Here is a 14821-nt window from a genome sequence, read left to right as displayed (position 1 = left end):
ACGAAGCTTCCGGCTGTTTATCTTGTGTCTGTTAGCTGCATAGTTAATATACTTGAAAGTTTTGGATTACGTGCGACAGCTAGAGAATGCGTCTTGTGGTCAGCTTGAGACCTTCAGTGGTGGTGGTAATCTCCAAATAGACTTTGCACGAATTTTGTGTGGTTGTTTAAGTTTTAATTCATTATCAGTATTCAACAAATTGGTTTCCTAGCAATGAGTGTTCAATGCATCTTCTGATCGACTTCAAACCTTAAAACACTGTGGCTTACTTTTGGGATAATATGAATACTAGGTAAAGGCTTGCAACTCTGCAGTAAGAGGCTGGAGGCACTGAAGACGTCATCTCTACCTGGAGGCACTGAAGACGTCATGTCTACCTGGAGGCATTGAAGACGTCATGTCTACCTGGAGGCATTGAAGACGTCATGTCTACATGGAGGCATTGAAGACGTCATCTCTACCTGGAGGCATTGAAGACGTCATGTCTACCTGGAGGCATTGAAGACGTCATGTCTACCTGGAGGCATTGAAGACGTCATGTCTACATGGAGGCATTGAAGACGTCATCTCTACCTGGAGGCATTGAAGACGTCATGTCTACCTGGAGGCATTGAAGACGTCATGTCTACATGGAGGCATTGAAGACGTCATGTCTACCTGGAGGCATTGAAGACGTCATGTCTACCTGGAGGCATTGAAGACGTCATGTCTACCTGGAGGCATTGAAGACGTCATGTCTACATGGAGGCATTGAAGACGTCATGTCTACCTGGAGGCATTGAAAACGTCATCTCTACCTGGAGGCATTGAAGACGTCATCTCTACCTGGAGGCATTGAAGACGTCATCTCTACCTGGAGGCATTGAAGACGTCATGTCTACCTGGAGGCATTGAAGATGTCATTTCTACCTGGAGGCATTGAAGACGTCATGTCTACCTGGAGGCATTGAAGACGTCATCTCTACCTGGAGGCACTGAAGACGTCATCTCTACCTGGAGGCATTGAAGACGTCATGTCTACCTGGAGGCATTGAAGACGTCATGTCTACCTGGAGGCATTGAAGATGTCATCTCTACCTGGAGGCACTGAAAACGTCTTGTCTACCTGGAGGGTATGGACTTTTTTTTTTGGTCTGAGAACATTTACCGTATTTTACTAATTTCACACCATGAGCACTAAAGAAAACTTAATCATAATATAAACTTTTTATTTTACATGTAAAAATGTTATTTAATAAATAAATTCAATAAATATCATTAACACTTGAGACTGTGAGTATCTGCCACGTCTGTGTCAAGAGCATGTGTAGCTAGCGAGAAAGAAATAGTTTACCAACATAGCCAGAAAAACACATCAATAAAAAGTTTCTTAGTTCCCTTGTTCCTGGAGCTTCTTCTCCTTCTCGGCGAAGGCGATCTGGTCGAGGACAAACTGAGGGATTACGTGGGGGAATATAGGAGCCACGGGCAGCTGGTCGGACTGTGGCTGGTAGCCGTTCTCGTCAGCCACGAATTGTACTGACACTACACTACCGTCCTCCTGAGGGTAGCTGAGAAGTAACATCCTCATTAGTTTTAATGTGAATTATAAGAAATATTAATGATTGCTCTATTCAGTGACTAGAAATTTTATCTTTGAAATACCCCTTTCTTGTAAGTGTTACCATAAACATTAACGTAACAAAGTGAAAAATGTAAAATTAGGAAGTCAGAAGGTAATGTTTACTCTGCACTCCTAAGTCAATAAGAATGATTTGCTTAAATGTTTCATAACTGGTGTACAAATCACAAATGTTGATGCACCAATACTACAGTAATACACTGAATGTATTAAGTCAGGAACATAAAAGATCGGATTCTGGGCTTTAGTTGTAGGTCTATAACTTTTCATAAGAATATGGTAAGTTGTACAGGAAATCGAAAATTAAACTCTAGAAGGAAATTAGGAAGAGATCCATAAAGCAAGGAGTGAGCAAAGTATATTAATTAAGATAGAATGCATGGAGGAAGCAGAGAATATGCTAGATACCCTAGATACCATGCAAAAATATAAGGAATATATGAGGTAAACTGTGGAATTAAACTGAATGGAAATAGAGAGGACAAAATGCTCCAAGACTGACAGAAGACTGTGATATTTGGAGTCTTAGAGGTTTCTAAAGTATGAAAAAATATGATCAAGTAGAAGTTATTGCGGATATTTAGATGATATACAGATTATCTTAATAAAATGACTCTGACCTCCACGAGCCAATCATGTTGGACCCTCCATTGGCACCCTGAGAACCAGAGACCTGGAACTTGATGCCGTTCTCACTCTCAAAGTCAGAGCTGTGGGCACCAGTAGCGTCAGGATCGACCTGTTGGCTGCGAACGATGAGTACAGGCGGGGCAGCCAACTTGTCAGCCACTGCCACAGCTACTACAGCCAAGATCACGATCTAACAAGCAAGAAATAATATATTTAGCAAAAGGTTAAATGTACCATTGAAGACTACAGGGTTTATATGGCTAAATGTTTTGTGGGTTCCTTAAATCCTAGCAGTGCAGCAGAACGCACCATTATTATGTTGCCAAGATCACGAACTAGTATGCAAGAGACAATAAATAAATAAGTGATAAATATGGCACTGCAGGCTACTGGCTTTATATAGCATAATGGCAATGGAAAAATCGTAAAACTGATTCGTGGGTTCCTTAAATCCTGCCCCTCCAGCAACACTCACAAGCTTCATGTTGTCAGGTAGTGAGCGTATGATAGGGTCTGGGTATGTTGGTCCACCTTATATACTAAGCAAAGGGGGATTTGGAAGGGAAGGGGGGGAAGAGGCTGGAGTCAGGGACTTCACCGCCAGAGGTTGTCCTACAATTCTGGATCCATGACCTCGACATTTTTGTTATCTTCGTGAAAGGTGGTGACACAATGTCAGTGAAGTCTGCTGTTTTCGTGACTGAGTAGCGATCTATGTCTCGCTCTCACTGCGCCTCTACATTGTGATCTATGTCTCGCTCTCACTGCGCCTCTACATCGTGATCTGTCTCGCTCTCACTGCGCCTCTACATCGTGATCTATGTCTCGCTCTCACTGCGCCTTTACATCACCTACAAGAATTTCTTGTCGAGGCAATAATAATTTTAATACATTTCACCGAAAATCCTCACTTTCGACGAGGCTTCGGTCCTTCCTGGACTAGGGAAAGGTTACAACTAGTTCAGCAAGGACCGAAACGTCGTCAAAATACTTACTGGTGCGAGTTTTTGGTGAATAGTTCCAGCCACGGTACTGTTCCTTCTTATTCTTCAGTAATACTGATATTTTGGTCCAGTTTGTCTGTAGGCATAATGGCCCTTAGCTTTCATAATGCTCAGGGCATCGGTGATATTGATAGGCTTGCAGAAAATTGTTCATTAATTTTCACACATACACACACACACACACACACACACACACACACACACACACGCACACAACACACACACACACACACACACACACACACACACACAAACACACACACACACAACACACACACACATACACACACACACACACACACACACACACACACACACACACACACACACTCAAGCGCATATAACAGGGAGGGCACTGCAATGGATAAGGGAATACCTGACAGGGAGGCAGCAACGAGTCATGGTACGTGAAGAGGTATCACAGTGGGCGCCTGTGACGAGCGGGGTCCCACAGGGGTCAGTTCTAGGACCAGTGCTCTTTTTGATATATGCGAACGACATGATGGAAGGAATAGACTCTGAAGTGTTCCTATTCGCAGATGATGTGAAGTTGATGAGAAGAATTAAATTGGATGAGGATGAGGCAGGACTGCAAAGAGACCTGGACAGGCTGGACATGTGGTCCAGAAACTGGCTTCTCGAATTCAATCCTGCCAAATGCAAAGTCATGAAGATTGGGGAGGGGCAAAGAAGACCGCAGACAGAGTATAGGCTAGGTGGACAAAGACTACAGACCTCACTCAGGGAGAAAGACCTTGGGGTGACCATAACACCGAGCACGTCACCGGAGGCACACATCAACGAAATAACTGCTGCAGCATACGGGCGACTGGCAAACCTGAGAATAGCGTTCCGATACCTTAATAAGGAATCGTTCAAGACACTGTACACTGTGTATGTTAGGCCCATACTGGAGTATGCAGCAACAGTCTGGAACCCACACCTGGTCAAGCACGTCAAGAAGTTAGAGAAAGTACAAAGGTTTGCAACAAGGCTAGTCCCAGAGCTCAGGAGAATGTCGTACGAGGGAAGGTTGAGGGAAATCGGACTGACGACACTGGAGGACAGAAGGGTCAGGGGAGACATGATAACGACATACAAGATACTGCGGGGAATAGACAAGGTGGACAGAGATAGGATGTTCCAGAGAGGGGACACAGAAACAAGGGTTCACAACTGGAAGCTGAAGACTCAGACGAGTCACAGGGACGTTAGGAAGTATTTCTTCAGTCATAGAGTCGTCAGGAAGTGGAATAGCCTAGCAAGTGAAGTAGTGGAGGCAGGAACCATACATAGTTTTAAGAAGAGGTATGACAAAGCTCAGGAAGCAGAGAGGGAGAGGACCCAGTAGCGATCTGTGAAGAGGCGGGGCCAGGAGCTGAGTCTCGACCCCTGCAACCACAATTAGGTGAGTACACACACACACACACACACACACACACACACATACACACACACACAAATGGTGGGGACTCGCAGGAACCAAGGATCAGATGAGAATGGTTCTGGTAGGGAGGAGTGGATGGAGGAGCAGTGGAAAAGGATGGAACAAGAGTGGGAGAGAAAATTAGGAGAGCTTTCTGAAAAAATGGAGAAAGAGCTCTCTGTGAAATTGGAAAAGAGGTTGGAGAATGAGACAAAAAATTGGGAGGCACAAGTCGAAACTGCAGTAGCCAAGATAAGGGTCCTAGAAGTTGAGATAAATAGGCTGAAGCGAGTTACAGGGGCAGTGACCAGAGAAGACACAACATGTGAAGCTGCGAGGCCGAACAGGAAGGAAGGAATTATGAATTATGCTTAGGTCATATCAGCCTGCCAAGGAGGACCAAGGAGTGAAAGGGAAGAACAGCTGGTTGCAGATGGAGAGGGTGATAGGTCGAATGCTGAGGCACAACCATGCTATCAAGAGCCACTGGAAAAATCAAGGGAGAAACTGACCACATACAGGCAGGATCCAGAGTCACAGAGGGTGAGGCAATGGGAGGAGGAAAGGGCAAAATCAGTGTTTATCCATGGGCTTCAGGAGAGAGAGGAAAGGACACACACTGAAAGGCAGCAGGTAGAAAGAAAGGAGATTGAGAAAATCATCACGGAAATAGGTGAAGAGATGGACGAGATTGTAAATTTTCAGAGAATAGGGGGGAACTCGAAGGGGAGAAACCGACCAATCAAGCTGATTCTCAGGACGGAAACAGTGCGGAACAGGATCCTCCAAGAGAAACCACGATTGAAATACTCGGAAGAGTACAAGAGGGTGTTCCTAGACAGAGACAGAACAAAATCAGAACGACAGCAGCTGAGGGAGAGGAGAAAAAAGCGAAAGGAGCTAGGAAAAGAGACAATGATGGAACCAGCAGAGGTCAGTCAGAGCAGAACAGAACAGCAAGGGCAAGCACACACACAACTATTCTCAGAACCATACAACCTATCACACCATCCCAACACACACTACAGTCCATACCCACAGCCTCCACCCAACACCGAGCTATAGAATCCCACAGTATGCCACCAGGTCTCCCACCCTCACAGGCCCCCCAAACCACAGTGTTGGAAAGGAAACTGAAGGTATGGTACACAAACGCTGATGGAATAACAAATAAGTGGGAGGAGTGGCATGAAAGAGTCAAAGAAGCATCACCGGACATCATAGCTCTCACAGAAACCAAGCTTACAGGTATGATAACAGATGCCATCTTTCCAATGGGATACCAAATCCTGAGGAAAGACAGAGGGAACAGGGGGGGTGGAGGAGTGGCATTGCTGATCAAAAATCGCTGGAATTTTGATGAGCTGGAGAGAGGAGACAGCGGAGAAGAAAGTAATTACATAGCGGGAACGCTTCACTCTGGAGGTCCCAAGGTGGTAATAGCAGTGATGTATAACCCACCGCAGAACAGCAGGAGGCCAAGGCAAGAGAACGACGAGAGCAATAGAGCGATGGTTGACACACTGGCTAGAGTGGCCAGAAGAGCTCATGCATGCAGGACAAAGCTCCTGATCATGGGTGACTTTAACCACAAGGAGATCGATTGGGAGAACTTGGACCCACATGGGGGGCTAAGATGATGGAGGTGGTACTGGAAAACTTCATGTGCCAACACGTAAGGGACACTACAAGAGAGAGAGGAGAGGATGAACCAGCAAGGCTGGACTTAGTATTCACCTTGAGTAGTGCAGATATTGAGGGCATCACATATGAAAGACCCCTTGGGGCCAGTGACCATGTGGTTTTAAGCTTCGAATACACAGTAGAGCTACAAGTGGAGGGAGAAGCAGGAAGGCCAGGACGAATGAAGCCAAACTACAAGAAAGGGGACTACATAGGAATGAGGAACTGGGGAACTTCCTGAACGGGGTTCAGTGGGACAGAGAACTGGCAGGGAAGCCAGTTAATGAGATGATGGAATATGTAGCAACAAAATGCAAGGAGGCTGAGGAGAGGTTTGTACCCAAGGGTAACAGGAATAATGAAAAAGCTAGGATGAGCCCATGGTTTACCCAAAGGTGCAGGGAGGCAAAAACCAAGTATGCTAGGGAATGGAAGAAATATAGAAGGAAAGGACCCAGGAGAATAAGGAGAGCAGTCGTAGAGCCAGAAACGAATATGCACAGATAAAAAGGGAGGCCCAAAGACAATATGAAAATGACATAGCAGCGAAAGCCAAATCTGACCCGAAACTGTTGTACAGCCACATCAGGAGGAAAACAACAGTCAAGGACCAGGTAATTAGGCTAAGGAAGGAAGGAGGAGAGACAACAAGAAATGACCGTGAAGTATGTGAGGAACTCAACAAGAGATTCAAAGAAGTGTTCACAGAGGAGACAGAAGGGGCTCCAGAAAGACGGAGAGGTGGGGCACACCACCATGTGCTGGACACAGTGCACACAACCGAGGAAGAAGTGAAGAGGCTTCTGAGTGAGCTAGATACCTCAAAGGCAATGGGGCCAGATAACATCTCCCCATGGGTATTGAGAGAGGGAGCAGAGGCACTATATGTACCCCTAACAACAATATTCAATACATCTATCGAAACAGGGAGATTGCCTGAGGCATGGAAGACAGCAAATGTAGTCCCAATCTTTAAAAAAGGAGACAGACATGAAGCATTAAACTACAGACCAGTGTCACTGACATGTATAGTATGCAAAATCATGGAGAAGATTATCAGGAGAAGAGTGGTGGAACACCTAGAAAGGAACGATCTCATCAACAGCAGCCAACATGGTTTCAGGGACGGGAAATCCTGTGTCACAAACCTACTGGAGTTCTATGACATGGTGACAGCAGTAAGACAAGAGAGAGAGGGGTGGGTGGATTGCATATTCTTGGACTGCAAGAAGGCGTTTGACACAGTTCCACACAAGAGATTGGTGCAAAAACTGGAGGACCAAGCAGGGATAACAGGGAAGGCACTACAATGGATCAGGGAATACTTGACAGGAAGACAGCAGCGAGTCATGGTACGTGGCGAGGTGTCAGAGTGGGCACCTGTGACCAGCGGGGTCCCACAGGGGTCAGTCCAAGGACCAGTGCTGTTTCTGATATTTGTGAACGACATGACGGAAGGAATAGACTCTGAGGTGTCCCTGTTTGCAGATGACGTGAAGTTGATGAGAAGAATTCACTCGATCGAAGACCAGGCAGAACTACAAAGGGATCTGGACAGGCTGCAGACCTGGTCCAGCAATTGGCTCCTGGAGTTCAATCCCACCAAGTGCAAAGTCATGAAGATTGGGGAAGGGCAAAGAAGACCGCAGACGGAGTACAGTCTAGGGTGCCAGAGACTACAAACCTCACTCAAGGAAAAAGATCTTGGGGTGAGTATAACACCAGGCACATCTCCTGAAGCGCACATCAACAAAATAACTGCTGCAGCATATGGGCGCCTAGCAAACCTCAGAACAGCATTCCGACATCTTAATAAGGAATCATTCAGGACCCTGTACACCGTGTACGTTAGGCCCATATTGGAGTATGCGGCACCAGTTTGGAACCCACACCTAGCCAAGCACGTAAAGAAACTAGAGAAAGTGCAAAGGTTTGCAACAAGACTAGTCCCAGAGTTAAGAGGTATGTCCTACGAGGAGAGGTTAAGGGAAATCAACCTGACGACACTGGAGGACAGGAGAGATAGGGGGGACATGATAACGACATACAAAATACTGAGAGGAATTGACAAGGTGGACAAAGACAGGATGTTCCAGAGATTGGACACAGTAACAAGGGGACACAGTTGGAAGCTGAAGACACAGATGAATCACAGGGATGTTAGGAAGTATTTCTTCAGCCACAGAGTAGTCAGTATGTGGAATAGTTTGGGAAGTGATGTAGTGGAGGCAGGATCCATACATAGCTTTAAGCAGAGGTATGATAAAGCTCACGGCTCAGGGAGAGTGACCTAGTAGCGATCAGTGAAGAGGCGGGGCCAGGAGCTCGGACTCGACCCCCGCAACCTCAACTAGGTGAGTACAACTAGGTGAGTACACACACACACACACACACACACATACACACACACACACACACACACACACACACACACACACACACACACACACACACACACACACACACACACACACACACACACACAACACACACACACACACACACACACACACACACACACACACACACACACACACACACACACACACACACACACACACACACACACACACACACACACACACACAAAATACTAAATTCGTATATGAATCATTCAAGAAAATGCAGGAGACAGTTGACTGGTAAGTCTGGAATTTATTCAAATACATTCTCTATACTAGTCTGAAATGTGTTATGTGTACATGAACTCCTGTAAGTTTAGCGCTTCCCCTAAATATAATAATAATGATGATGATGATAATAATAACAATCATAATAATAATAATAATAATAATAATAATAATAATAGTTATAATTATACTATTACTACTACAACACCAACAACAACTACTACTACTACTACTACTACTACTACTACTACTACTACTACTACTACTACTACTAATAATAATAATAATAATAATAATAATAATAATAATAATAATAATAATAATATCTTTATTTCTACAAGTACATGTACAAGGTATACAGACCATATATCGACACCATGCCCAGCCCTTCTAGGTTAGGTTAGGTGCCTGAGCCAGAGCTTGTATCTCACAAGACTGTCATGCCCATTAGCCCCCTTGGGGAGGGGATGGCAGACCAGAGAGGCCTAGCTTCTCCCTACGAGCCCCATGAGGGCGGGGAATGTGGCTAGGCCTGGAGACAGTTGGTCCCACAGATGAGGGGATTCTTGTGCCTCCTCCCATGGGAGACCAAGGTCTCAGACACTCCCTGGACAGGGGGCCAAGGCCGAGCCACCACTTGGAAAAGGCCCGGGCCGGGAGAATACCGGCGAATCTTTAATAATAATAATAATAATAATAATACAGACCATAGCTGACATCAATGACATACTACTATATAGACAGCCCCTTGTTATGCAGAGCATTTCGGGAAAATTAGGTCAATTTTGTCCCAGGATGAGACTCACACCAGTCGACTAACACCCAGGTACCCACTAAGAGCAGCACAGGTGACAGTGGTGGTGACTGTATCATTAGTGAAAGCAACAAGTGACGGCATGACTGGTTGCAGCTGATAACAGATTGAGGACACTAGGGTAGATTTTTGAACACACACTTGCTGACGGGTGTGAGTAAGTAGGCCTCGCCCTGCCTCTTGGTGACATTCAAGCCACATAGATCACCTGATTGACATGAGGTCAGCGAGATTACCAGGCTGACATGAAGTTAACTTAACTACTTAACCGGTGTGAATATACATGGGTAACTTAAGTGACGTAAAGTCACTCAAGCTATCTATGTAACTTGACTGAGATGAATACACCTTGATAACTTGACTGACATGAAGTCACCTACATAACTTCACTGAGATGAATTCACCTTGATAAACTGGCTGAGATGAAGACGCTTAGGTTACTTAACTGTCATAAAATAACCTAGATTACTGGAATGGTGTAAAAACCAACAACTGGTCATACATGGAGGCAGGTAAACCCCATGGAAGGTGGAAATGCTGGATTACACAAATGCAAAATGTGATCATTGACTACGTTTCGCCCACACAGTGGGCTTTTTCAAGTCACAAACAGAACTAGTTCTGTTTGTGACTTGAAAAAGCCCACTGTGTGGGCGAAACGTAGTCAATAAAGGATCACATTATACTGCATTTCTGTTTATATTCCCATGGAAGGTGCTGGATTACCAACAAACAAGGTGGATGTGATGTAAAGGACTTCGAAAACAGACAAATTGAAGAATTAGACAGTTTAGCTACATCTGGGAATCCACATTGTGGAAACGTTCCGCCAACGAGTGGCTTCCCCTCAGTCCGGTACAGAAATGCATGGTGGGAGATGAGAAGACGTTTGAGGTAATCAGTCCCTAATCCTGGAATCGATGTGTTCAGTCCATCAGTCTTGATAGACTGAACTGAGCTGTCAGATCCATTCGCTCCCTAGATTTTCTCACATTGTTAATCTCACTTCAGAACTTTTTCTTATTCTCAACAAAATTTGTTGATAGCATGTCACCCGCTCTCCTTTTACATCCTTCACCACTCTCTTAACCTCTCTTTTTCTCTCCATATACTCAATTCTACTTTGTAAAAACTCTCATATGGAATGATGAGTGTAAAAAAAAGGACGTAGGGTCATCTGATCTCCCTACTAGACATAGATTAAAAAATAATTACCTGATAGATATAAAGTCAGAAAGAGATTTCTTAATAGGAATGGGCTCTCTAAGTGTGACTTGTAAATAGTCACAAGTCGGACCGAAACGTCGTCATTAAGCTTCTCTCTCCTATGTGCGGGTTATTTTGTATTGTTCCAGTCATGGTATTATGCCTTTTTATTCTATATTACCATGGTAACTTGACAGGTATAAGGCGTAGTTATGGGGGTCGTCTATATGCCTGCCACGACGCCCCTACGCAACCGCCTCCCGTCGGACAGACCCGGGATGACAACACAGTACATCTTGTGTGTGTTGTAGTCAACAACCTGCGGATCTTGCTTTCGATCACCGCCTGCCACCCGTCACCTCATATGGGGAGTCACTGTCGGGACACCGCATGGAGAAGACCCGGGCCAGGACCCGTCCTTGCGAACCTACCTGTACCTAAATGCCTTATAGGCATGGGACAGGGTCACCTATTTCCCAGGTCATGAAAGCTGTTACCTGAATCTGGTCGCCAGAGTTAACTGCAGATACAGTTACCTGCCTGCCTGACTCAGTGTGCACAATCGGTGCACAAACAGCAAGTTAGGACATAGTTGATCATGTTACTTCTCTTGTTAGACAACGGGGCAGCGCCGCACTCAAACTTTTAAAACAAAAAGTTTTTTAGTGGGGTCAGAAATGTTAAAAATTTAACCCGAGTCCAAAAATGTTAAAAGCTTGAGTGAATATTTAGCGCAGTACTCTGGAGTCCTAATTATCGTCTTGTACCGCTGGGTATGGCTTCAAATGTTAACATTTTTTGGAGTAGGTTTAAAATGTTAATATGCTTTTTTGAGTGGGGTTAAAATATTACCTTTTTTGGAGCAGGGTTAAAATGTTAACATATTTTGGAGTGAAGTTAAAATGATAACATTTTTCTGAGTGGGGTTAAAATGTTAACTTTTTTGAGTGGGGTTAAAAATGCTTACATATTTTTTGAGTGGGGTTAAAAGGATAAATTTTTTCGAGTAGTGATTAAAATATTAACATATTTTGGAGTGGAGTTAAAATATTAAAATTTTTTGGAGTGGGGTTAAAATGTATACATTTTTCTGAGTGAGGAAATAAAGTTAGCAATTTTTTGAGTGGGGTTAAAAACATGTTAAAATTATCGGATGGGTAAATTGTTTAGCTTTCCATTATTTGTGTCAACCTTATAATATTTTTGAAACAAAGTCAAGATGTTAATATTTTTGAGGTAGAGTTAAATTGTTAATGTTACAAACTTGCAGTCAATATTTATATGTTTTTTTTAACAGGTGTCAAGATTTTAGAATCATAAGAACAGGGCCTCAGAATATATACACCGAGAGGTGTATATACACTGAGAGGTGTATATGCACTGAGAGGTGTATATACACCGAGAGGTGTATATACACTGAGAGGTGTATATACACCGAGAGGTGTATATACACTGAGAGGTGTATATACACTGAGAGGTGTATATACACTGAGAGGTGTATATACACTGAGAGGTGTATATACACTGAGAGTTTGCCTATATCCCTAATTTAGGTAGTAAAGTATTCTTGACTGGTGTTGAACAGGTGACAAGCAGTCTTAATGACCCTCGTGAAGTTGATAGGCTTTAAACCCCATTAAGTAACCATGAATGGGTAGTACTAATATATCTATTAGTAGTAGTGGTAGAAGTGTTAGTAGTAGTAGCAGCAGCAGCAGCAGCAGTAGCATATTTTATGCATCGAGAATAGGAGGCATATTACCACATATATAATAATTCGTATTATATATATATATATATATATATATATATATATATATATATATATATATATATATATATATATATATATATATATATATATATATATATATATATATATATATATATATGTCGTGCCGAATATGTAAAACTGGTCAATTAACAAGAACTCATTTAAAATTAAGTCCTTTCTAAAATTTTCTCTTATACGTTTAAAGATATATTTTTTTCATTAATGTTGATGTAAAAATTTATAATTTTGCACCAAAAGGAACTTAGAAAACTTACCTAACCTTATTATAACAAGAACAATTTATTTTAGCCTAACCCAACTAAATATATTTTAGATTTGTTTACAATAATTTAATACTAAACAAACACAGTGAAATATATTTTTTTTCGTTAGGTTCAGAATGATTTTGGCGAAATTATTGCATACACAAATTTTCACTTGTCCAATATGGCAAGATGAGCGTTGCTATTTAAGCCAAGATCGCAAGTTCTGCCTATTCGGCACGACATATATATAATATATATATATATATATATATATATATATATATATATATATATATATATATATATATATATATATATATATATATATATATATATATATATATATATATATATACAAATATATATACAAAGAATGAGGAATATAGAGTGTAATCGAACCAGTAGTGTCCACGACCTGACTCTGTTCACTCTCTTACCTTCTGACACTGACGTGAGAGATTAATCCATTATCTTATCGTGTCTTCTGCTCCGTCTCCTCTGCATACATGATCTGGTGGAGGGTAGTAAGTGGTGGGGGATGGTGGAGGGTGGTTAGTGGGGGGGATGGGTGGTGAGTGGTGGTGGATGGGTGAGGGTGGTGTGGAAGATGAGTGGGGAAAGGAAGGTGATGGGTGATGCAGTAAGGGTTGGGAATCATGAGGTAGTTCAGGATTGGTGGTAGTGAAGAACAGGTACATATGGCAGGTAATTATGACAGGTAAAATCGACACAGGTAAAATGACAGGTAAATAGGCGAAAATACACAGGTGAAAATGGCATAGATGAAGATTGCACCTCAGGAAAAAATGACATCTGAAAATGGCACACGTGATAATGAAACATGTGAAAATGACACAAGTAAAAATGACACATGTGAAAATGACACAGGTATAATTGATGAGGTGAAAATGACACAGGTGAAAATGACATATGTGAAAATGACACAGGTTAAACGACACAGGTGAAAATGACACAGGTGAAAATGACAGGTAAAAATGACACAGGTGAAAATGACAGGTAAAAATGACACAGGTGAAAATGACACAGGTGAAAATGACACAGGTGAAAATGGCTCTAATAAAAAAATAGAAGAATTAAGAATACTAGAAGTGAAATGTTGGGGAAATTGGTTCATCGTAGTGAAAATAGCTGGCGTCCTAAGCTAACTTAGCTTAACTGGGAACCTATCCTAACTTAACCTCTCCTAACAACCTAACCTAACTGACTAACCTAGCCTTAACCTATAGTAACCTAACCTAACCCAACGTAGCCTAGTCCAACTGAAACCCTATCCTAATTTAATCTATCCTAATCTCGCCTAACTGGAAACCTGTCCTAACTTAACCAAGCTTAAGTAACGTCCATAGAGAAACCTTAAGAAAAAATATATAAAAACCTGATAAGTGTGTTTTAATTTTTAGAGCACGTGAATGATATATATCTGCCAGTGAGTTACATTATAAATTGTAAGTGTTTTGCAATCTTTCTTATTATGCAAATAAGTTGAATTATTAATGTACCAATCCGAGGACTGGTTGAGGTAAGGGAGGCCTGGTCAAGGACCGGGCTGCTGGGGCGTTGACCCCTGGAACATCCTCCAGGCAGACTCCAGGTAGACTCTAGGCAGCATAATGACAACGAAGAGGAAGGAGAAACAGACGAACAAGGGAAGAAAGACGTGAAGATATGAGGAGAATGTTGATTAACGAGGACCAGTTATGTAAGGAGAAAGGGGGAAGTCTAGGCACCATGACCAGCTACACGCTA

General features: G+C 42.7%; 1 protein-coding gene across 1 annotated transcript; it reads right to left on the bottom strand.

Annotated features, from left to right (window-relative positions):
- Positions 1-1191: 1191 nt before the first annotated feature.
- Positions 1192-2774, bottom strand: LOC128700345 (cuticle protein AM1274). Its single transcript, XM_053793460.2, has 3 exons — positions 2727-2774; positions 2242-2441; positions 1192-1550 (listed from the first exon to the last, which is right to left on the bottom strand). The coding sequence occupies exons 1-3, from the start codon at positions 2733-2735 to the stop codon at positions 1370-1372; spliced, it is 390 nt and encodes a 129-aa protein (XP_053649435.1). The 5' UTR covers positions 2736-2774; the 3' UTR covers positions 1192-1369.
- Positions 2775-14821: the final 12047 nt, after the last annotated feature.

The sequence above is a fragment of the Cherax quadricarinatus genome, chromosome 71, assembly GCF_038502225.1.
Source record: "Cherax quadricarinatus isolate ZL_2023a chromosome 71, ASM3850222v1, whole genome shotgun sequence".
Classification (NCBI taxonomy): domain Eukaryota; kingdom Metazoa; phylum Arthropoda; class Malacostraca; order Decapoda; family Parastacidae; genus Cherax; species Cherax quadricarinatus.
Note: the sequence above shows the minus strand (reverse complement) of the source record. Positions and strands in the feature narration are given on the sequence as shown.